Source organism: Schistocerca serialis, chromosome 8, assembly GCF_023864345.2.
Source record: "Schistocerca serialis cubense isolate TAMUIC-IGC-003099 chromosome 8, iqSchSeri2.2, whole genome shotgun sequence".
Taxonomy (NCBI): Eukaryota; Metazoa; Arthropoda; class Insecta; order Orthoptera; family Acrididae; genus Schistocerca; species Schistocerca serialis.
Genome location: NC_064645.1, coordinates 307,306,773 through 307,332,619, shown reverse-complemented (window position 1 = coordinate 307,332,619; position 25,847 = coordinate 307,306,773). Strand labels below are relative to the sequence as shown.

General features: G+C 40.5%; 1 protein-coding gene across 1 annotated transcript in view; it reads left to right on the top strand.

Annotated features, from left to right (window-relative positions):
- The first annotated feature begins 457 nt into the window (after positions 1-457).
- The window catches only part of LOC126416326 (partitioning defective protein 6), a 137,802-nt gene continuing 112,412 nt past the window's right edge, over positions 458-25,847 (top strand). The window contains exons 1-2 of the mRNA XM_050083992.1: positions 458-826; positions 11,701-11,926. Coding sequence (XP_049939949.1) covers positions 764-826; positions 11,701-11,926 — 289 coding nt within the window. The 5' untranslated portion in view covers positions 458-763. The remainder of the gene's footprint in view (positions 827-11,700; positions 11,927-25,847) is intronic.

Genomic DNA, 25,847 nt, shown 5'->3' with positions numbered 1-25,847 from the left:
TGAATAATTCCTTTGTGTTATTCTAAACAGTCTGCCATTTCTTACCAAAAGGTGCTCGCGTATTCTGTAATGAAAAGCGTATACTCATTTCTCATCGACAATTTGTGTACAAACCCTAAATTTTCTGTGTCTGGTAATAAGACGTCATGCATAGTATTTCGTGTGAGTCTATTAAGATGGACAGTATATAAACATTGCCCTTCTCTGCTGATCCACTTAGTATAAATAACACAAAGGGCCTGGAGACGAAATATTTTCATTACCCTTTGCAGAGACGTACAACAAACCCTACAGTGTTCTGATGTGTGTATGTTTTAAATCCAACGCCAGAGCAGAATCACATTTTTCCGTACAGATGTCTCTGTAGACTACGGCCATAGTCAAAGTTAGGTTAACTACACAGTTTCCGATAACTAGAGACAGTCGCTATGTTACCAAAAGTTTGAAAGATGCAAGCTAAATCTATGAGACTTTATTCTGACACGTAGGTAATTGTACATGTGAGCAGTTGACGATGGTATCAGACAGTGACAACTTCATCAGTTCCAACAACCGCGTCTCTGACTGTGTGTGTCTGAGACTACAGCAGGTGCCTCTTGTGACGTCATGTGTACACTCATTGCGTTAGTTGCCGACGGTGATTGAATCAGTAATGTGAAGTAAATTTCGTGTGTTTGTAATTTTATTTTACTTTAAATACAAGATAGTGAGAATGCGCTTTTCGTCCTGTGTGTTTGTGAAGTGAAGCTTAAATGTTATCGAAATGTCAAGGAGTTCCAAGACACAACATAAAGTTGACAGCGGTACTGTCGAGGTGAAAAGTAAGGTGAGTAGCCTTTAGGGATGTAATTCATAAACTTTCTCACTTTGTGTCACCATCAGCTTCGAGTTATGTCTAGAGGTACATAATTATTTTATGGCACCTTTCTCGAAGGCAGCTCTCTAATGTTCCAGACAAGAATCGAATTTGTCAAGCATTTAGTATAACATAACCTGTCATTTTATAATGTTATCATTACATTGGATAGTCGATGACAGCTATGTTGCAATAGAGACGTCATGTAAAGCTTGTTTGAATCTAAAAGTGATACAGACGTGTATTTAAGTGCTCATAAACGCACTGTTAGCAGAATCGGTCGTCTCATTAAGATTTTTTGTTTGAAATATGGTGAGCTGCGAGTAGTATTTAAATTCTAGAGTAAGACTGTACTCCGCACAAGACCACTGAAGTTTACAAAATAAAACTTTAGTACCACAAATATTTTCCAAATGGGAGGCAAGGTTTCTTCTTTCATGTTATTGCAAATGACTGCTGATTACCACAGCCAATCGTATTTTATAAACACGTTTGTCTCGTTGAACTACTCATTTCTTAGTAAAGTATGGCTGTCTCTTACATGTCCCTGGAGGGTATCTTTTGCCTTTTACAGACCTAGTTATGAATTACATCTGTAGGCTCCAGCCTAACAGCCTTCTCTCTAGCCATCAAATCAGATTTAGTACATTTTCCTTCAATATACGCAAAGAAATTTTTCATTAGTTTGTGTTGAATATATTCCTCATTTCATAAGATAAAAATACCTGGCCAAAGTAACATGATATGAAACACTGCCAGCCAATGATTTGTTGTTTTACAAGTTGCCCATCATTTCATTATCATATTTGATTTGTAATGTTTTTATCAAAGTATTGTTAGCTTCATGACTGCAATTGTTAATAAATATTCCACCAAAGCCACATACAGGTACTTGTAGATATTTTACTGTTTATGATGTCACCAATCTTCTTTTATTATTTCTGTAGTGACAGAGGTCTTCCAAATGGAATTTATACTACCAGTTGGATCAAATTCAAAAGTGTTGTCTTGTAGAATATTTGATATCAATAACTATTACATATCCATTTTTGTCTTGGAGATGACAGTTTGCATTCATCCAAATTACAAATTCTGTTTTTAGATTTATTGTAATGTCGATTTAGAGTAACAAACATTTAAAAAAATTTAAAAAATTGGCACAGAAGAGCACTGAATTTGCAGAAATGTTTTGTGGCCCGTATTGTATTCATTCTCAATACTGTAGTCTGCATTCTGTCACACAAGGTGGGTGTACAGATTGTTGAATGCTGTTGTTATTGCAGTATCAGTTGTTCCTTACTGTCTTTATTTCTGTGATGGCTTGTCACAGTTAAATCTCACTGCTGTGTATGCATTGACTTCTTCCACATCCTTGAATGTTCTCCTATAGTTATGGGATTTACTGAAAACATTAAATGAGCTGAATAGTTGACGTGTCTGCATATCAGATGCAGTTGGGGTGTCAATGAAGTTTAGACTGATTCATTTATATTGAGACTGTTCATAATGATAAGCTGTAAAGCATCTCCTTAAAGCAATATCACGGGGGGGGGGGGGGGGTAAGCAGAATATCTGCTTTCATTTACTATCCATGCTGACATTTCAATGAAGATAATTGACAGGAAAAAAACACACTGTCACTTTATTGTGTTATTTTGGTAACTTATCTTCAGTGAAGCAGGTCACAATATGATGGTTAAATGATTTATATAATATAGGTTTAGCAGCGAGGAGAACTGCCATTCTATAATTTTCCAGTATCTGGCCAAAAACTCTACTATGATTGATGTCTGACAGATTGTAAGTGATTTTCAAAATCCTATATCATTTGCTTATTAAAACTTCCTACACGAGTCGGCTTGATCACACTGAAGACCTGCACCTGTGAAACTCCATATACATACAATGAGCAGAACTAGGAGAATCAAGTTTTGTATGCATTTTCCAGAAATACTCTATCCAAAAAAAAAAAGAAAAATCTGGAGCACAAAAGCAGCTGACCCATTTTTCTACAACCTCTTGCACTTCTCCTCCATCCCCACTCCCTCATCCTTCCAGAAATACTATATACCTCTACTGGTTTTTAATTCATGGTTGTGTCCCCGCAATCCTCTCTCTCTCTCTCTCTCTCTCTCTCTCTCTCTCTCTCTATATATATATATATATATATATATATATATATATATATATACTTCTTATGGAAAATTGAGTTGCTATTTGTCTGACTTACTTCCTGGTTCGGGCAACCCTAAACTGTCTAAATCTAATGCCCAATAGCAACCAAGAAATTGTGTTCTTGAATCCGATTAATCCATTTGGCAGTATTTATTGACAATCTCTACCAGCTTCACAATAAACCCTGTTGTAGAACATAGTATGTTTACAGGTTGCAACAACTGTTTAGCCTTCGCAGGCACCTTTGGAAAACCAAAATTGGCACACTGCTAAATAGCAAATCAGCTATTCCGTGAAAACTTCCAACATTATTTCTTCATGGTCTTTGGTGTATAGCTTGCCAATGATGACTGACTGTACATTCTATTGGTACACTTTCTGCTTGGTCATAATGTATGCTGCATAGGGGGATGGGACGTGTGGGGCGGGGTACGTAGTAACAGGTCGGAACATATTGTTCTAAATATTGGAACTTCCCAGTATTGTGTTCTGGAGGAGGAGTAAATGAAGTATGACACTATTAGATGTTGGAAATATTGAATCATAATTGTGAAAGGAAACTCAGTCCAGGTGCTGTAGTGTAGTGTCTTGAAAGCAATTGAGTAAGACATGACTTACTACAGCTAGGTGACAAGGACAAAAGGAGAAAGGTAACAGAAGCCTTAACCATGACATGGAGTGGTCCTTTGGGCCTAATCACAAAGTAGTAAAAATAAACAATGGAAGATCTTGGTTGAAATGTCAACAAACGATAGATTACTACATACCGTAAAGATAAAAAAGACTGTTACTGTCTGCAACTAAAAGTTCCATCTTTACGGTGAGCAGCAGTCTATCCTTTCCATAATAAAGTAAATAGTAGGAAAGAAATATTGTAATGTTTTTGTTGGAGTAGATGGAGAATTTAGCTGTTAAAGGCTGAATGCAGTGAATACCAAAACTGTTAGGATATATAGATCTCCAGGCGGAGATGTAAATAAATTTTCTGAAAGATTTGAGGTATGTATGAGGAAACCACTACAGTCTAAAACAACAGAAATGGCAAACACTAATGAACGGACATCAGATAAATCACTCTGCTTCTGCATTACAACAATGACTGCACTGTTTTCTGCATCTCCGTGGCATGCTTTATATACCCTTCACTGTTAGTAATGCCACCTGCTGTCTGTGAGTAGTTACTGCACGCTGATGTCGAACATCGGTGGTGGTCTACATGAATGTGACAGCAATGTGTATAAAAAATCTGTGTCAGGGTTCTTTAAGTTCAGAAATATGGACACTGTTGGTTCACAAATTATGTAATTAAATAAAAAAATTATCTATCAACCTCTTTCTTTCATTTTTAATACATGTTTAGACTCTGGAGAGTTTTCCCAGATGCACTCAAAGCTGCTAAAATTATAACAAGTAGATAAGAATCTGCCCTAAAACTACTTACCTGTTTCTATTGTCCCAGTTTTCTCTAAAGTATTCTTCTTCTTTTTCTTCAGTAGCTCTACAGCCCTTGGTGTGCCTTGGCTTCATCAACAATCTTCGTCCACACTTCTCGGTTATTTCCTGCTCTTTTCCACCCCCGGACTCCCATATTGCTGATATCCATTATTACCTCATTGATCCATCTTCTTCTAGGTCTCCCTTTTCGCCTAACTGAATGGATCATACCTTTCATCATTTTCTTTGGAATTCTACCCTCTGCCATTCTCTCCAAGTGTCCTAGCCATCATATTCGCTGTGATTTCACAAATTTTACTATGTCCCTGCCTTGTATTAACTCTTGTAATTCGGCATTGTAGCGTGTTCTCCAGCCTTCTTCCTCCCTTATTGGCCCATAGATTTTGCATAGTATTTTCCTAAATGCTTTTTAGAGCATTTTTATCATGTTCTGTCAATGTCCATACCTCTGAGCCGTATGTGATAACTGGGCGGGCTAGGGAATTATATATTAGCAATTGAGTTTTTCTTGTAACAAGGCTACTTTTGAAAAGCTGCATATTTGCAAAGTAAGCTCTGTTTCCTGCTTGTATTCTTTCCCTTATAGCCTTTCCAATACTGTTATCATTTGTTATTAGGGCTCCCAAGTGGTTAAAAGAGGACACTCCATTGAAGCATTTCCCGTTGATGTTTAGGTTTTTAGGGGTTCTTCTGGCCTCAGATTGTGACATTACCATATATTTTCTTTTGTTTTCATTTACTATGAGGCCGCTTCTGTTTCCATTGCCCGGTATGTTTCTAGGAGTGCATTGGTATTTCTTCCTACTATAGCAATGTCATCAGCGTATGCACATATCTGGCCAGTTTTCATAAATATGGTGCCTCTTTTGTTGATTTTATTTACTGCACTATGCAGGGCTATGTTGAATAGGACAGTGGAGAGACTATCCCCTTGCTTCACACCTTTATTAAAGTCAAAGCTTTCACTTGTTCTGCTAAGGACCTTTACTTTCGCTCTTGTCTCTGTCATTGTCATTCTGATTAGTCTTATTAATTTAGCACATATACCAACTTCTTTCAGTACTCTGTATAGTTCTTGCTGATTTATGAAAGCTTGTTTGAAATTGATGAATAAGAAATGCAGATCTATATCACATTCATAGAACTTTTCCATCATTTGCCTTATCACAAATATTTGATCAGTTGTTCCTCTGCCTGGTCGAAAACCACACTGATATTCCCCTAGTATGCCTTTTGCACACTTCCGTATCCTTTCGTTTGATATACTTGTGAAGATCTTAGAAGCTGTACTTAGGAGTGTTACACCTCTATAGTTTTCACATGCTGTTCTATTCCCTTTCTTATAAATGGGGACTATTATTCCAATTTTCCAATTATCTGGCATAGTTTCTGTTTCCCATATATCTGATATTAATGTGTGCAGTTCCTTTATTACAGCCTCACCACCAGTTTTTATTAATTCAGCAATCATGCTGTCATCCCCAGGGGCTCGATTGTTTTTTGACTTGTGCACAGCCTGGGAGACACCTTGTAGTGCTGGCTTTCTTGCCTCATTGGTGTCATTGTCTACTTCCGGCTCCACTCTTCCCTCCTGTGCAGCTCTCTCTTCATCTTCTAGGCTGGTGCTTAGTGTATCTTTGAAATACTCTGCCCATCTTCCCACTCTCTCTTCTTCCTCCCTCATCATTTTCCCATCTTTACCAGAACAGGCCATTGTTTTTGGTTGGAATCTATTCTTCATTTTGCCTATGGCATGATAGAACTTTCTTATTTCACTCTGTTCCTTTAGTTCTTCTAGTTCTTGAAATTTCTTCTTATCCCACTCTCTTTTCTTTCTCTTGCACACTCTGTTAGCTCTTCTCCTTAATTGTCTATATTGTTCCACATTACTTCTGGTTTCTCTCTGTAGCACTTTTGTTGTTGCCCTGTTCTTTTCCTCTATTGCTGACCTGCATGGTTTCTCTCTGTAGCAGTTTTGTTGTTGCCCTGTTCTTTTCCTCTATTGCTGACCTGCAATCTTCATCAAACCACTCCTGGGTTCTTCTGTTCCTTCTTATGCCTATTATTTCCTCTGCAGCATCCTTAATGGCTTTTTCAAACCTGTTCCACCTTTCATCTACTCCTACTGTGGTCTCTTCATTGCTCAACTTTCTGCTTAGTGTTACTTGGTATTTTTTTACTTCATCAGGGATGTTCAGTTTGTCTGTATTCCATTTCATCATCTTTCCCATTCTGTTGCCATTTGTTAGTGACACTTTCTCAAGACCGATTTTATCAAAAAGTGGTCTGAATCACAGTTTGGTCCACTGTTAGTAATGCCACCTGCTGTCTGTGAGTAGTTACTGCACGCTGATGTCGAACATCGGTGGTGGTCTACATTGATGTGACAGCAATGTGTATAAAAAAGCTGTGTCAGGGTTCTTTAAGTTCAGAAATATGGACACTGTTGGTTCACAAATTATGCAATTAAATAAAAAAATTATTTATCAACCTCTTTCTTTCATTTTTAATACATGTTTAGACTCTGCAGAGTTTTTCCAGATGCACTCAAAGCTGCTAAAATTATAACAAGTAGATAAGAATCAGCCTAAAACAACTGACCTATTTCTATTGTCCCTCTTTTCTCTAAAGTATTAGAGTCTCTATTGTACAACCAGCTAAATAACTATTTCAAAAAGCATGCTCTCTCTGCTTCAACAAACTGTTTGGAATCCAACGTGGTAAAATACTACTAATGCTGTCACTGAAGTTGTTGACCATGTGTTAACTGCATTTGGAAATAAGGATCTAATACATGCTGCACTTTGTGATCTCAACAAAGCCTTTGACTGTATACCCTTTAACACCCATGTTGCCGAACTGGAATTCAGTGGCATACACAACCCATCTTTAGCTGTAATGAAGTTCTATTTAAGCAACAGGAGACAGTTTGTCTCAGTTAAAAACGAGTGCTCTTTGTTGAAAGAAATTTGGATTAGAGTGCTGCAGGATTCAGATCTTGCTACCATTTCTCTTCATCATTGTACTTTAGGCTTTCACTCTGACTGAAAATGAACCGGGAGAAACATAGCATGTCTGCAAGAGAATAACAAATACGTGCCATCTCATGTGGAAACAGATGGATGCAGTTACTAATGAGTGCCTGTCACACACTTTTTATGACATATTGATATGGGAGTATACTTATTGCATCAGTTAAATTCTGAAAATTCAAAACAAAACAAAAATCAGAATATGGGCAGAATGTGGGAAACTGCTGCAATTCGTAACCCGAGAATTGGCTAGGGAACCATACCTAAACAGGTAATATTACGGCCAATGCTGACCTTCCTTTTAATTCCTATTGATGTATGTCTCGGGTTCTTCAGCCGACCCAGGTTTGATGATTTTTCTGATGTTTTTCCAGTACAAGTGGCTGAAATTGTGAAAGATATACCCTCTATTGTTGGTGGTGGAATGGAGTCGAGCTCATGGCCGCAGGATGTATTTGCATGCCAACATCTAAGGGCTTTTCAATGGTCATTTCTGGTGCGGTTTTCCTCTTGCTACGTGCAACAGTACGTCGCTGCAGCATGTGAATCAATTATATGTTCACGTTGTGGCTTTTTTCTTTGTTGGTGAAGCTGTTCACATGTTTGTATATTTCTACAGCTTCTCTGAACAAGCAGCTGACAGCTCTTCTCTACAGCCAGAACTTCCATGCTAGCGAATTTTACTATGTGCCCGGCCTCACACAGCGCATTCTCTGACACGGCCGATTTCTACACCTGCCCCAACCTGCAATGTCGCTTATGTTCTGTGGTCCTGGTGTTGATTGATCATTCAGTAATTCCAGTATAAATTTTTCTGCATGTATATGGGTTGTGGTATATTCCCAATATTGCAAATGGGCCCCTTTTACTCCTTTGCTGATATGAGACACTCACTGATCTCCTCTGTTAGTTTATAAATAGTCTGTATGCTGTGTTTGCACAATAAATGGCCGATTCTGTCCATCACTGGAAGTGTGTGGCAGAAAGGCTGTACCTGACACTTCCTTTTTTTGATGTGTCACTTTGCCAAGTTTTTGACTCTGTTACACTTCTTTGTATAACTGGTGGAGTACTCATTGTTCCTCAGAACACTTTCCAGGTATTGCATCTCATATCTGAGGTGCCGCAGCTCACATACTCGTCTTGCTTGTAATGCGAGCGAGACGAATATGTGAGCCACGGCACTTCAGATGAGAGATGCAACACTTGGAATGATGGACAGAATCAGCCGTATATTGTGGAAACATGGTGTACGGACTATTTATAAACTAACAAAGATCATAAAGTCCCTCAGATCGGCAACAGAGGAAAGGGGCCCCACTTGCAATGTCAGGAATAAACTGCATACTATGCGTGTGCAGAGAAGTTTATGTTGGAATGACTGGATGTTCAATTAACACCAGGATCACAGAACATGAGTGGCATTGTAGCTTGTGGCAGGTGGAGAAATCCATCGTATCAGAACACGAGCACTGTGTGAGGCTGACCACATAATAAAATTTGCTAACACGGAAGTTCTCACTGTAGACAAGCTGTCACAATCATTCGTTCAGAGAAACTATAAAAATACAAAGACATGAGAATAGCTTCAACTAAAAAGAAGAAAGCCTCAAGGTGAACCAATCCTGGATTCCCGTACTGCAGCCCCATTGCAGGTAGCAAGAGGAGAACTGCACCGGAGATGACCACAGAAAAGCTCTTGGATGTTGGTGCACCAGGTACATATAATCTGCGGCCACAAGCTCAACTCCAGTCCACTATCAGCAATGGAGTGTGAATCTTTGACAATGCCACCCACTCATGCTGGGGAAATGTCACAAAAATCATCAAACAGACATCGGCAAAAGAACCCAAGACAGAAATCAACATGCAGTTTGTCAGTTCTCCTCTCCTCCCCCACTCCCACCTCTTACATTTCACTCTAATACCAAATTCATGCTGCAGAACATGTCCTGTCAATTAGTCCTTTCTTTTAGTTAAAGTTGTGCCATACTTTTTTCCCCGATTTTATTCAATGGCTCCTCACTAATTATGTAACCTCCAGCATCATCATCCTGTAGCACTATATTTCAAAAGTTTCTTATTGTCTTCTTGTCCTAACTGTATACCAATAGAAAAGATACATGAAAGTATTTTATGTTAACGAATATCTATTTTTCATAAATTCCTCTCTTCTTATTAGCAGTCTGGATATAATAATCTAATTCTCTCAACCTCGTGTTATTTAGTTTTGTTGATGTTCATTGTATAGCATATTTTCAAGATTATATCCATTCCATTCAATTGACCTCCCAAGTCCTTCACTATCTCTGAAAGAATTACAATGTCACAGGCAAACTGCCATGTTTTAATTTCTTCTCCCTGTGCTTTGATTCTCTTTCCAAATTCCTCCTTGGTTTTCCTCACAGCTTGCTCAATGTAAAGATTGAATAACATCAGGAATTGGCTATATACCCTGTCAAACTCTCTTCTCAGCTACTGGAACTGCTTCTTTTTCATGCCCTTCAACTCTTCTTAGTGCAGGCTGGTTTTTGTAAAAGTTGTAAATAACCTTTTGATTCTGTATTTAATCCCTACTTCCATCAAACTTTCAAAGAGTGAAGTCCCGTCCACATTGTCGAAACCATATCTCTAAATAAACAAATCCTATAAATGTAGATTAGCTTTTCTTCAACCTCTCTCTTAAGATAAGACGTGTCAGTATTGCCTTGTGTGTTTCTACTTTCCTTCAGAACCCAAACTGATCTTCCCTTGGGTCGGTTTTTACCAGTTTTTTCAAAATAATTTGTCAATATTGTGCAACCATGCCTTATAAAACTGATGGGTCAGTAATATTGGTATGTCAGTAGCTACTGCATTCTACAGGATTGTAATTATGTTCTTCTTGATGTCTGAGAGTATTTCATTTGTCTTTTATGGGTCTTGCATTCGAGATAGAATAGTTTTGTCATGATGGCTTTCCCAAGGATCTCAATAATTCTGAAGGAATGCCATTTGTTCCAGAAGTCTTGTTTCAGCTTGGCCTATCAATCTGTCAGTTTCTTCTCACAGTATCATATCTTAAGCTGCAATTGTAATACAGCCAAAAATCATAATACTATTTAGGATGTTTTCCATCACTTGCTATGACACTCTTGTAAAGCTTTTTGTGTGCAAAAAATACAAAGTTGCTGCTTGGTTCAAATTCTCATTTAAACTTTTCGTACCCTTACATCCGACTAGGTGAGGCTGTTCTCAGAACAAAGGAATACCTCATCCAAATAGAACCATACACAGCAGTGTAAAGTGAAGGAGAGGGGACATCAATTTGTTCTGACCTGAGCAATCGTGGATAACAGGTGTGTGTGTGTGTGTGTGTGTGTGTGTGTGTGTGTGTGTGTGTGTGTGTGTGTGTGTGTGAGTGAGGTAGAGAGAGAGAGAGAGAGAGAGAGAAATAGAAATGTTTAATAGTCTTTTCAATGTGTCAACTGCAGCTCAAAGTGTCTTTACAGGGAGTAGCAATCTATCCTTTCCATAACTGTTGACATTACAACCTGGACTTTCTGTTGTTCAATGCTAATTTGTAACTTTTTGTGGCACAAAAAGCTTGTTTGGTAGTTAGTTCTACTAAGTTTCAAGAAAAGACTGGATTCTTTCACAACTCACTAACTTGCACAGCTTCCAATCCTATTTTATATTCCTGGCCTATTGACTTCGTCTGGAAGTTGCTCTTCTGTGCAAGACTGTATAAAGTTCCAGCTAGTTACTTATTGGCAAGTATCATAATAAACATTTGTATTTACTATGTGAAAAGATTTTAAACAGGATAGGTGCTGTTGCACACCTTCTTTGCTACGATCATAGTAAAATGAAAATAGTGTTCAGCACTATGTCTGGGTTGATCAGTCACCCAACTTGTAGAAAGTTTTTGCTCCTTTGGAGTTAGTTTTAGAGACCCCAGGATTAATCAGATATTATTTTTTCACCATCAGCCTACTCAGGTTCTACATCAGCAAGTTACAGGATGTATTAAAACTTTTGTGAAAAAGGTTATTTCATATTTTCTGCTTATTAAGGCAATATAAGACCCTCCTAGTTTTGCTTCCTAAGTCCCTCCTAGTTTTGCTTCCTATTTAATTTTCCAATGTTGTCAAATTAGAGGTGGTGATTGTTTCCATCATAGAAAATATTTTTCATTGACAGTTTGATGCTGAGTTCCGCCGTTTCTCAGTTAACCGGGATGAGATGCGTCGGTATGACGACTTTCGGCAGCTAGTGGAACGACTACATCATTTGTCAGATGTCCCATTTCTGCTTTCATACACTGATCCACGTGATGGAGACCTGCTTCCCATCAACAATGATGATAATCTTGGACGTGCTTTACTGAATGCACGGCCTCTTCTGCGGCTAATAGTGCAACGAAAAGGTAAGTAAAATAACCTGCTTGATAACTATAAATTAATCACAGATTTCTTCAAAATGCAAAGGATAACATCATTGGGTTTTTTAGGCAAATGAGATTTCACCAGGTTACTCTGACAGATACATGCTAATTGACACGTTATTGCCTCTTTATTCAATAATAATAAAACTAAAGTACTATAGGGTCCTTTGCCACCACTTCACCTATCATGCAGTCTCCTTACCCAGAATTCTGTCCTCATTGTGAAAGCAATGGTTTTATCACCCACCACCCTGTCCAAGCCCATCCCTGTACTACCACTGGTCCCAACCCCCTGTGGATGGACCAGCCGCAAAATGAGGATCTTACAGCCACAACCATCTCTTATTGCCATCCAAAGCTGTCATTTGGTATAGGTGGGTTCAACCAATCTATGCTAGACTATAAAAACAAGCATTTAGGTTTAAAGCAGGATTGCTCCTTTTTTTTTTTTTTTTTAGCATATAGTGTGATTTTCATATTTGCCAATGCTTTTAAAATGTGAAAAAAATTGCAAAGTGGTTGCCAGTGAAGGCTTCGGTGCTTTACTTAATAAGCGGAAGGTTAATATAAAAATGAATGGGGGTTACCTGCACATTGATTATTTATATATTTTTTTTAAACAGGCACTATAGCTGAGTCGATGTTGCTGTAAGATGATTGATCATCTAAAACCTTCAGCAATTCTATTGCAAGTAGTTGCTTCATGAGACGCAACAGCCTGTTATACTTTCAGTGACATGTTAGTGTGACTGAACAAGGTGTCACATTTGCTGATCTACTGATACTAAATTCAATCTGCTTATCATATGAATCCTCATATTATCTTTCAAATGGATATTTTTTCAAAATTTTTTTTCTCTAGTGCTGTGAAATGTGTGAATATAAAATGCACTGGCAGAAAAACAAAAATTTGGTTTAATATTTGAGCAACTGAAAACCCATGGCACTAAAATTTTTTGTAGAAAGGTGCCTAAGGTTCTGTACTGTGCTGGGGAAATGGAAAGTACAGTAGTAAAATTGTCTTCTTTTTTAATATAAAAATAAATAAAAGTTGCTGGCACATATATGTAATTGAAAGTAATGTAAATAAGTAAGTAATTAATCTTTTCATAGACAAATATCTATAATTTAATTCACATTGACTCTGAGCTTGTTCTACAGTTGTGATTAGTAGACATGTCCCAGCGTTAATTTTCTAAATATCTGCAACTATGGCCTGTTCTGGCTATAATATTCATTTGCACTTCACATACACGAGAGAGAGAAAGTCAGGCATCTTGTGTGAAATCTGCTTTGAATAGTGAGAACTTGTCTGGGGTCCTTGGATTTCCCACTGGCCTTGTCATGTCATTGAACTTCCTTTACCTTCCATTCTTCTCAGGATTATATGTAATCTTTTCTCAGTGTCGTTGGCAGAAGCGCGTTATTCATCATTGTTTTGCTATTTGTGAGTGAGCGAGTGAGTGAATGAGTGTCTTCAGAACCTTGTTTTCATGAAAAGTGTTTCTGTTCAGTATACTTAGCATTCATTGGCCGCCTCTTTTCTTTAATCATCTTTGTTCCAACTCACTGGTCTGGGTCATCAGTCTTCTGAATGATTTGATGTGGCTCGCCACAAATTCCTCTCCTGTGCCAACCTCTTCATCTCAGAGTAGCACTTGCAACTTATATCCTCTATTACTTGCTATGTGTATAATGGAGAGATAATCATGACACTTTTTCAATTACAGACCAAATGACCTGTGGATACACATAATGATTATTGAATGCAGTGGTTTCCATTGCCTTCTGCATCCTCATGTCATTGATCATTGTTGATTCTTCCCATTAAGAGTAGTTTCCCATTCCAAGGGCTCGAGTGTGAACCTCTGTCCACTCCTCTGCTCTCTTTGACAAGGCTGTTGGCTGAAGGGAGTGACTGGTCTGAGTAGGACGATTAAATTTTATTATGTTTATGAATGTTGTCATTTTTAGTAGAGAAACTCATCATCATCTGGACAGGTTTCTGAAGGTCCCACCATACCACTTCAGGTGAATTCTGGGGTGGTTACTTTAAAAGGCAGTGACCAAATACCTGCCCCATCCCCCCCAGCCAGAGCTGCTGCTTTGTTTCTATTGGTCACTATCACTGTTGTCACTGAGTGGAGGAAACTTTAATTTCCCTTTCCCATCAAAGACAAGAATAATGTGTATCAATTTAAGCATTAATACTACTCCTAGATAACAAAGGTGTTTTTAAAAAGAATGTGAAACACAGAAAAGAATCTTAATTTTTAAGGTATGAGGTGCTATCCAAAACTTTCAGGACTGGTGCAGCCGTCTGTTGAAAACCTTGCCTTTGGACTAATGGTCACCATCACCCTCGAAGTAGATCCCGTCCGCATGTACCATCCGGTCCCAGTGCTTCTGCCATTGGTCAAACGTTTTCTGGAAGTCTGTTCATTGAGGGTGTTTATCACCGCCAACAATGCGTCTTGAATCCTCTCTAGTGTGTCGAACCGATGGCCCTTCAACTTGCGTTTCAGTTTTGGGACTAGCACCAAGTCGCAAGGTGCCATAACAGGTGAGTACGGTGGGTGGGGTAAAACCGCCATGTTGCATTTTGCCAAAAAAGTCCCGGTGAGGAAGGACGTGTGACAATGCGCGTTGTCGTGATGCAGCAGCCAGTTCCCTTGACGCCAAAGTTCGGGCGGCGTCGCCACGTGTTTTCACAGAGCCATCACAAAATGTCACAGTAGTGTGTGGAATTCACTGTTTAGTTGGGTGGGACAAATTCTTTGTGCACAATTCCCGTGGTATCAAAGAAAGCGATGATCACTTCACTTTGCTCTTCACCTTTCTCACTTGTTTGGGTCTTGGAGAGCCAGTTAGGGCTCTTCCACTGGGACGATTGTTGCTTTGTCTCTGGGTCATAATCATAAACCCAGCTCTCATCGCCGTGACAAGAAGGTTGGATCATCAGATGCAGTCTGACGAAGGTCCGCTGTTCTGTTTGCAAATCTATCGTAAAATTGCCACACACCAAACAGAGAGTATTACGGAAATCACTGTGGACATGCCACATGTCCTCCCAGGTGAATGCCACTCCACACACTAACTCATCGGGTATGCAGCTCTCGTCACCTAGCGGCGCAAAGATCTACTACTCCTACTTTCCAGATGACAGCACCAGTCCCGAAAATTTTGGATTGCATCTCGTATGTGTGTTCGAAGTTGCTTTTAAGTGAATCATCATGTTAATTAATGCTGAATTTTTCTTTGGATACAGTCCATTTAAGCAACATATATAGTTAGTGGAACACTCTTAGGTATTTCATATTACTAAGCCATTAAATAAATAACTTAATCAGTTTTAACAGTTGCTTTCAGTGACAAATTGTACTGGTTCACTCTTTTCAAGCTTCTTCTTTTTTTAAGTAGTTAAATGAGTGCAAGTTACATTCAGCCTTTACCTTTTGGGGTTCAGATGTTCTATCAAAAATTTACAAGAATTAATTTAACATGTTTTCCAACATTTCAACTGGCCAGTACACATAGTAGTTGACTTTTGGAGCATGTTGCATCCAAACTGCCTTCAAATTTTGCATCATTTGCGATGGAGAGGCAATTCAGAGGCTGGCTGTCTGGCCTCGTCCATTCCCCCTGTGAGCTGCTCCTTCATTGGGGTCCCCAGTCACCCTGAGGGTGGACAGGTACACTCTCCTTCAGCGCATTCGGGAGGACTACGGTTCAATCCCGCGTCCGGCCATCCTGATTTAGGTTTTCCGTGATTTCCCTAAATCGCTCCAGGCAAATGCTGGGATGGTTCCTTTGAAAGGGCACAGCCGATTTCCTTCCCCATCCTTCCCTAATCCGATGAGACCGATGACCTCTCTTCCCACAAACAACCCCCAACCCTCTCCTATGGGGGGACGGGTTCACTAATCACTGGGAGCTCCAATGTTAGGCACACTATGAAGTCCCATTTGGGAAGTAGTTTCCAGGACTGGAAAGAAATTCAATGAGCACTCAGTATGTCTGCTGGGAGGGGGCTCAATCTTAGATGTGGAGGGTGCCCTGCCTGCAGTATCAAGTACGCAGGGTGTAGTCATATGCAAGTTGTGGATTGCATCGGCATCAAAGGTGTCCGGGGTCATCTGTGGTTATACGGAGGACTGGCGGGTGGTGAAGATGGCTGGCTTTGCTTATGCATTGCTCCCACAGTTGATTGTGCTCCTTTCTTTGGGAGCCTAGCGGAAGGTCTTAACCACAGCCTTTGTCGATTCTGCAATGGTCTTCACTGTAGATTTCTGGACCTGCGTTATGGTGTGGAATATTGTAGGATTCTCCTTGATAGGTCAGGGATGCAGGTACTTGGGTAGCTAGACAGTAGCTTAAAGTCCTCCGAAGAATGCTTGCCAGTCTATACGCAGATTGCAAAAACACATCCTTCATGGAGTAAAGACACTTTGACTGTCAAAACTTTAACACTAAATTGTTGAAGTATTTGTAACGAAGTTCCTGAATTTAGAGCCGTCCAGGAAAGTAGTTGCGTTCTAATTATTCTCTAAACTGAGAGCTGGCTGAAACCTGAAGTAGAAAGCTCTGAGATGATGAGGCATGGAGTGTATACTGAAAATACAAATTAGACACCATAAGAGGGGTAGTGTTCATTGCAATCAACAAAAATTTTCTCTCCGTTGATGTTGAAATTGATTCTAAATGTGAAGCTGTCTGGGCACGAGTAACCAGTATAGGTGAACTCAGGTTAATCATTGGATGTTTTTATTGGCCACCCAATTCCACCTACAAGTCTAGAATCACTCAGTAGTGTGGAAACACGAAATTGTGCGATATTAGTTGGAGGTGACTTCAACCAACCAAGTACAGAGTGCGACCTTTATGTATTCACTGCAGGTGGTGTGGACAGTCAGTCTTGGGCAATAAGACTGAAACATTTTCAGAAAACTGTATTGAGCAGCTAGTTTGGTAACCCACCCACAATGGAAATACTTTTAGACTGTCCTCATCTAATAGACAGTGTCAGTATTGATGACAGTGTTAGTAATGAGGCAGGAATTAGCGATTGTGATGTCATCATAGTGACGAAGATTACTAAAGGTAATAAATCCACCCAGAAGCCTAGGAGAGTATTTTTCCTGGAAAGAGAAGCAGTTGTTAGTGCCCCACTTAAACAATAAACAGACATCATTTCGTACCAGTGTGATGAGTTTATGGCAGTTGTGGGCAAAGTTTAAACTGATGGTGAATCACACTCTGGAGATCTGTGTGCCAAGTAAGTGGCTAAAGGACAGAAAAGACCAACTGTGGTTTAATAACAAAATTAGAAAATGCCGAGGTAGCACACTGTTGCACTTTTGGCTAAAAAAAGGGGGGGGGGGGGGGCACCAGTGATGACATGCAAAAAGCTAGTAGTAATTCATGCAGCTGTAAAAATATTGATGCGCAGAGCATACAGCAACTTTCACTGTTATACCTTTTGCACAAGATCTTGCTGAGAACCCAAGAAAATTCTGTTCCTGCATAAAATCATGAAGTGGGTTGAAGGCTTCTATTCACTCACTCGTTGACCAGTCTGGTGTGGCAACAGAAGACAGCAAAAAGAAAGCGGAAGTTTGAAATTCACATGTAAGAAATCATTCATGAAGCAAGGTCATACAAACATACCATTGTTTGACCATCACACCGGCTCCCACATGGAGGACAAAGTAACAAGCATTCCTGGCATAGAGAAGCATGTGGAAGAGATGAAAACAAACAAGTTGCCAGATCCAGATTTAATCCCAATTCAGTTTTACAGAGAGTACTCTGCAGCATCGGTCCCTTGTTTCACATGCATTTTTCATGAATCTGTCACCCAGCGCAAAGTTCCCAGCGACTCCAAAATTACAGACCACTATCCGTAACATCAGTTTGCTGTAGAATTCTTGAATGTATTCAGAGTTCGAATATAATCTATTTCCTCGAGGCGGAAAAACTTCTGTCCACAGGACAGATTTAGAGTTGCCTGTGCTCATAACTCATATTGACCTTTTCTCATTTGATATCCTTAGAACCATGGATGAAAGGCAACAGCAGATTCCATATTCCTAATTTTTGAAAGGTGTTTGACCTTTTGCACCACTGAACTGTTAACAAAAGTCCAAGCATATGGATTACATTCCCAGATGTGTCTGTGGCTCAAATACTACTTATGTAAATGAACCCAGTATGTGGTCCTCGATGATGAGTATTCATCAGAGACAGAGATATCATCAGGTGTGCCCCTGGGAGGAGAGACAGGACTGGTCTTATTCTCTGTAGGCTATACAGAAATGATCTGACAGACAGGGTGTGCAGCAGTCTGCAGCTGTTCGCTGATGACACTGTGGCATCATTGAGTGACTGTAGGAGAATACAAGATGACTAAGACAAAATTTCTAGTTAGTGTGATGAATGGCAGCTTGTTCTAAATGTAGAAAGATGTAAGTCAAAGCATATGAGTAGGAAAAACAATCCCATAATGTGTGAATACAGCATTGGTAGCGTGCTGCTTGACAAAGTCATGTCAATTAAATATCGAGGCATAAAGTGGGAAAGAGAGATGAAGTGGAATGAGCACGTAAGAGTGGTAGTAGGAAAGGCAAATGGTTGACTTCAGTTTCTTGGCAGAAGTTTAGGGAAGTTTAGGTGACCTAAAAACCAAGACCGCTTACAGAAAACTAGCTCGTGTGTCCCATTTTTCAGTGCTGCTAAAAGTGTTTGGGATTCCCACCAGTTCGCATTAAACGATAACATAAAGCAATTCGGATGTGAACTGTTAGATTTGTTACCTGTAGGACTGATCAACACACTGGTATTAAGATTTATGCTGCCTGAACTCAAATGGCAACCATAGGACGGAAGGCAATGTTCTATTTGTGGAGCACTATTGAAAAAATTTAGAGAACTGGTGTTTGAAGCTAACTGCAGAACGATTCTACAGCTGCCAACAAACCTTTCACACTAGGACCATGAAAATAAGAGAAATTAAGGCTCATATAGAGGCACACAGAGAGTCGATTTCTCTCCACTCTGTTTGCAAGTGGAATAGGAAAGGAAATGACTAGTAGTGGTTCAAGGTACCCTCCACCAAGCTCCGTATAGTGGTTTGCGGAGTATGTTTGTACATTTAGATGATATTCTGCGAACGAAATTACGTGTACCAGTGAAATGTTTTCAGCAATGTAACTCTGTTCTATTTGGTCACCTGCCACCAAGGTTTTAGTGTATTACATAGTGTCATTGTTAAATGCAAATGGATACAGATATCACAGCAATACAATAACAAGCAAAATCAGTCTTGGTGATTTTAGCAGTTGATAAGTTAGGTGCCAAAAATTAATGGTTACGTAACAAAAAATTCTGTTTCTTTAAGTAAGAGATGAAAAAAATCTGTTGCTCACACTGTATAGACTAGAGGTCTATGTGAAACTTTATATGTACACCAACGTTGCTTGATGTCAGTTATTGCATTGTAAAGTGTTAGAAAGTAATATGTGAGAAACTTTCTAAGAACAACTTTGTCCAACTGAAATCAATGAACATTGAAATCATGACTGCAGTCAAGCTTCACCACAACGTACTACCTTAAAGGAAAGGTCCAAACAATGGTCAGTCAGTGAAAGTGAAACAGCAGTCAGTCAGTGGAAGTGATGACTCAGGAAGACGTCTTTTGTCAAAGATAGACAGGTGAAGCCAAATGAAGTTTTCAGAAGTTTATACTTCTAGTGCAGCAGTAATTTGATGATAGATATTTCACATAAAAAATGTCACTGTAGGACTCAAGGCAAGTTGCTATGTATAATATCGTTCCATCAGGTTTTAGAACTCTGTAAACTGAATGGGAAGAAACAGCTGGAATTCATTGAACAGTAGATGGGAACACTGACTTTTTGTTACGACCTGCTTTTGAATTGGGAGTTATTAGAGTAACATAAACAAAGCATAGTTGTGCTTCATTTGTGCACTAATTCTGTGAGCTTATCACGTGCACAGGTTAAAGTAAAAGAGGGGTCGTTAGAGGAGTGGAGACTTCATATAAAATGTTTTTGTGGTAACTTGTTGGTGTATTGCCTCCAGGCTTTCGTCATACAATGTTTGTTTAATGATTTTTTGGCATTTCCCCAGCACAAGTGGCTGGCAGTGTCAAAGATGCGCCCTCCATTGGAATGGATTCACCGTTGATAAACGTCAGAAAAACCATTGAGCAGCAGCACACAATGGAAGAACTGCAGAACACGATAAAGTCACTTTAGCCTCAGAGTCAAGTCAGTACATCATGAGCTAAATGCAGCTCCACTGCATATGGTCTCCCTGAAAAGTATGCTGCGAAAAACTAGCGGTTCTAACAGCTGCAGCTTTGCAGTCCAGAATTAAGCGTTCATGAAACATGCCAATAAGGTGCCCAGAAATCATTCAGGTAAAGTTTGTCAAAATAGTACAGGGCGATTATATTGAAAACCCGAACTTACCTTCCCGTAACGAAAGTGCTAAAATGCGCTCCCCCCCCCCCCCCCCCCCCCATATTTCTGGTTCTTATGTACGCAAATTATTGTTTTCAACTTACAAGCAGTGTTAATTATAGTCACAATCTCCTCCTTTACCTCACTTTGCTTGGACTGGAAAAATGAATACCGAAAACGACAGTCATCTGTTACAATCTCCCTCCCTTTACCTCGACTATTAACGGCCCCACCCACGAGCGACGGACCTGAGCGATCTGTCGCCATGTCGTGCAATCTGTCCGGATATCGCATGTGTGTGGGCAGATCACCACGATGTGATGCGTGACAATGCGGTTGTTGGATTGTCTAGTTACCCAGCGTGATTGTTTTCTTTGTAGTGTCGTTTCGCCTTGCCCACATTAAGTAGTTTACGTTAGAATTCATAAATATTCAGGTGCCACACGGATCACACTGAGAAGTGAATTCGCCGGAGTTGCCATTATATTAACAAATAATACAAAAACATTGACAAGCACCATTTGTGCACTGATAAGCATTTTGATGTGTGTATTGTAGAAGTAGAAATTCATCGAAAGTTGATAGCAGTAGTTTCTATACACTGGGCACCTTATGGTGATTTTGAAGTATTCGCGAAACAACTACACGCATGATTACAGTTTTCAACGGCGAAACAGAATGACGCACCGTTTTTGGCTTAAAAGTTTAGTGCAAATGTATTATACAGCGGTACTCAAATCCCTTGTAATTTCATATAATCTCTCCCTAAATACATTTTATAACAAGGGTTATGGTAATCAGCAGTGGTGCCATTGACAACAGTTTTATAGACACGTCGAGACCACAAACATATTGTCTGAATACTTGCCGTTACTCTATAAGATTAATGAATGAAGAAGGAATTGAGGACTAATAAATGGAAAACGAATTTTATTAGGACACTGGAAAGATGTACGCGACACACTTAGCGTCAGTGAAAAGTGTGGTACAGGCAGTAAAGTAACATACAGTTGTTAAGAAAAACATTTTTAAAACAAGTTTAATAAATTAAAATTCCCGTTTTTTTAACTTACTTGTTGCAAGTATTCGTGGGGATGCAGACCCAACTGCCATTGCTGCTAAACAAATCAGTTCACTTTCCATAGCAGGCTTCCCGACACGGTGGCGTTCGTAATATTGTACTTGTCGAAATTGCTTGGAAAATCATTCGCTGTGTCGGCGTCGAGACGAGTGACCTAGTTGCAACGAGATCGCTTGCGACACATCATTGTTTGGCGCCCTATACGACAGCAACAATAAAGAATAAAACAGCAAACTAATTGTTAAGCAAGATACACACAGCAGGCCACTTATAAAGATATGTATTACCCACAATCAAAATTTGTATGAAAAGTTTCAGTGAAAGCTGTAGGGTACCGGTAGTTATATACAGATATGCATTACCCATAATTAAATTTTGTATGAAAAGTTCCAGTGAAAACTGTACAGATTCGACGTACGAATTCGCCATCGTGTAGGTGGTGAACAGTTAACAAATACTTCGATACTAAAATTTGTCTTAAGAATCATAATTATGGGGCTGTTTGTAATTACAACAACATGTCTGTGAACAATATTCTAGTGAAATTTTTAGAAACTGGAAGACAACTACTATTTTGCGTTCCCTCCAACGTCTTTCCTCAAAGCTTGCTACTAATATTTATACTATTAATATTCGAGATACTGATTTTGACATGCCCACTTGCATTTTTATTTTTTTAACAAGTGGCTATACTGTTTTCATAGTGTGATGAAACGTCTCAGCTCAGACCTTAAATTTTTCCCTTACGCAATTGGTTCATGGTGCAAAGAGATCCACGCACGTTAGTTCGTTACTTGATATTTCAAGATACGTTGCCTTACTTTTGATATAATACCTTAGAAAAAGTGAATCACTCGGAAGACATTGTTGGATGTCACTGTACACTGAGGTGGCAAGTCATGGGATACCTCCTAATATCGTGTCGGACAGCCTTTTGCCCGGCGTATGCAGCAACTCGACGTGTCATGGGCTCGACAAGTCGTTGGAAGTCCCCTGCGGAAATATTGAATCATGCAGCCTCTTTAGCCGTCTATAATTGTGAAAGTGCAGCCGATGCAGGATTTTGTGCACATACTCACCTCTCGATTATGTACCATCAGTGTTCGATGGGATTCATGTCGGGCGATATGGCTGGATAAAGCATTTGCTGGGATTGTGAAGAATGTTTTTTAAACCAGTTGCGAACAGTTGTGGGCCGGTGACATGATGTATTATCAACCATGAAATTCAATCGTTCGCCCAAACATCCAGAGGACCCAGTCCATTCCACGTAAACATGGCCTACACCATTATGGAGCCACCACCAGTTTGTATAGTGCCTTATTGGCGACATGGGCCCATGGCTTCGTGCGATCTGCGCCAAATTCGAATTCTACCATCAGCTCTTACCAACTGAAATCGGGACTCAACTGACCTGGCCACGGTTTCCAGTTGTCTAGGGTCCAACCGATGTGGCCACGAACCCAGCAGAGGGGTTGCAGGCGACTTCTGCTGTTAGCATAGGCACTCGCGTCGGTCGTCGGCTGCCATAAACCATTTATGCCAAATTTCGCCCCACTGTCCTAACGGATACGTTCGTCATACATCCCACATTGATTTCTGTAGTTATTTCACACAGTGTTGCCTGTGTTTTAGAACTGACTAGTCTACACAAACACACAACCTCTGTCATTTAGTGAAGGCCGTCGGCCACTGCGTTGTACGTGGTGAGGGATCATACCTGAAATTTGGTATTCACAGCACACTGTTGACACTGTGGATCTCGGAAAACTGGGTTCCCTAATGATTTCTGAAACTGAATGCCCCATGCGCGTAGCTCCTACTTCCATTCCACGTTCAAAATCTGTCAATTCCGGTCGTGCGCCCACAATCAAGCCGAAAACTTTTTCATATCAATCACCTGAGTATAAATGACATCTCCGACAATGTACTGCCCTTTTATGCTTTGTGTACGCCCACCTCCACCTGTATATGTGCAGATAGCTGTCGCCGGCCGGAGTGGGCGACCGGTTCTAGGCGCTACAGTGTGGAACCGCGCGACCGCTACGGTCGCAGGTTCGAATCCTGACTCGGGCATGGATGTGTGTGCTGTCCTTGTGTTAGTTGGGTTTAAGTAGTTCTAAGTTCTAGGGGACTGATGATCACAGCAGTTAAGTCCCATAGTGCTTAGAGCCATTTGAACTATATCGCTGTCACTTGACTTCTGCCGCCTCAGTGTACCTTCGGACATGTACATACCATCGGCGAGTATGAAAATGATTAGAGTTCATTTCTCAGTAACATAACAGCAGCCAGACTACAGTAGTGTTGTTCGTGGTTAATTTGGTACCAGGGCTGGCAGGGTATGTAAGGGTCGCGAACAGCATCAGATGTTTGGTATCACTGTAACACGGAGATGCCATGTACTCCTGTGAGACAGTGGTATCATCCCCTGGCAGGGTTCGAAAGTGGCCTCATTTTGGGTTACCATATGGCAGGCTGATCGAATCGTTGCAGTATCCAGATTTTTTGGGGCATTCAGATTTGATAGTGGCCCAGTATTGACTTGCATGGTAACGTAAGAGCAGGCATACTTGTCATCTAGCATCTGATCACTGCAAAGGATAATCTCCGTAGAGTGCACCAGGCACATCGTAACCCCTTCAGATACACGCCTGCCATCCGAGAATAAGCAATGGACCGCCTGCACCATTATTCGGATTATTCGGAGACTAGTAGAGTGCTGATGAATGCCGTCGCGTTGTGTTCAGTAATGAATCGCATTTCTGCACTACTCCTAATGACCATCACTGGCTAGTATGGCAGTGATCTTGGTAGAGGTCTTCCAATGTTTCGGAGAGCCACTCGTGTCACGGTGTGACCAGCGGGCGTGACTACAGTTCATGGCTGCAGGCTGGCAATGATTGAGAGATCTCTTAACAACACAACAGTCTGTCAAGGACATCCTGCCTAATGTGTTACTTCTCGTATGACAATATCGTGGTGCCATTTTTCAGCAGGACAATGCTCGTTCAGACATGGCAAGTGTCTCAATAAATTGTCTGCTTGATTTTGAGACACTCTGGTGGTAAGCAAGCTACCCAGATCGGTCCGCAATAGAACATGGGCGCGACCAGCTCGATCATTAAATCCATCCCATTGCCAGTATCCAGGATATCAGGGCCCAGTTGCACCAGTTGTGAGAGCTTGCCACGGGAGAGGATAAACTGCTTTGACACTCTTCCCAACAGAAGCAGTGCGTGCATCCATACCAGAGTGAATGCAACGTCAGACTGATAAGTGGGCTCATACTGCCAAGTTCTTTATAAGTTTGGCTCGATATTGTAATGAGTGATATAACATCACATACCCTCACAACCCGTAAGGTTCCATTACGTTTCCTCCTCCCCTTCTGGGCGCGGTACATTGTGTTTCAGGCAGTGAAGATTCTTGAATAATTACGCGAACGGTACACAGCATGTCGCCGAAAGCTGACAACTCCCTTTTAACCGCTAAACCAACCACACCCAGATTTGAACGCCCTTGTTATGCTATCAACGTTCGCGTGTTAGTCCACAAAATACACGACAATATGCAGACAACAAATACAGAGAAGACAATATATTCCTTGTCCATGACTTAGACTGTCGTTTACTAATAGGCAGTTCACCGGTAACCTGCCGTTTGCTACGTGGTAATTCAGGTTCTTTTAGGCCTAGTTGCTGTGAGGGACGTTCCATGCACATTTTCTTTATTGGTTTTAGATAGGGCTACTGGGAGTGGAGGAAGCATTTCCCGCTCTACACATTGACTGCTTCTTCTTTTTCTTTAGCGTGCCTGGTGGCAGATTCTGGCGAGTGGATTCACTGTCCCATTTGTTCGCTCGTGGGTCTTGTGTGGATGAAAATTTACTGCCTTCAGGTCGTTGTGCAGCGTGTCAGCCCGTCACTGTCCTGTTCGTCACATGAGTGTCTCTCCCATGAGAGCCACTGTGTGTGATGACCTTGCAGTAGTATCGCCTTCTGCGTGCAGCACATGTCCAAACCATCACCGACGGCTATCTGGCATTTTCTTCGTTTGCTGATAGTGTCGCTCAAACGTGTACCAGTCGAATGATGTCACCTGTCCATCTAAGCATCTTAGTATCCGCGACCCCTAGTTGACTCTTTTGTGGCTGGTCAACAATCAGTGTGGTAGATCTCTGAGTTCAGATAATTCATAAAACCAACTATCGCAGGTGGTTCCTGTTGGCATTCGCCACTTCATCCAAGCTGCCTGCGTCCTTGCGTTGACCTTGTCTGTAAGCTGACCATCGCTAGAGATTGTAGAACCGAGATACTTAAATTTTGATACTCGTGGT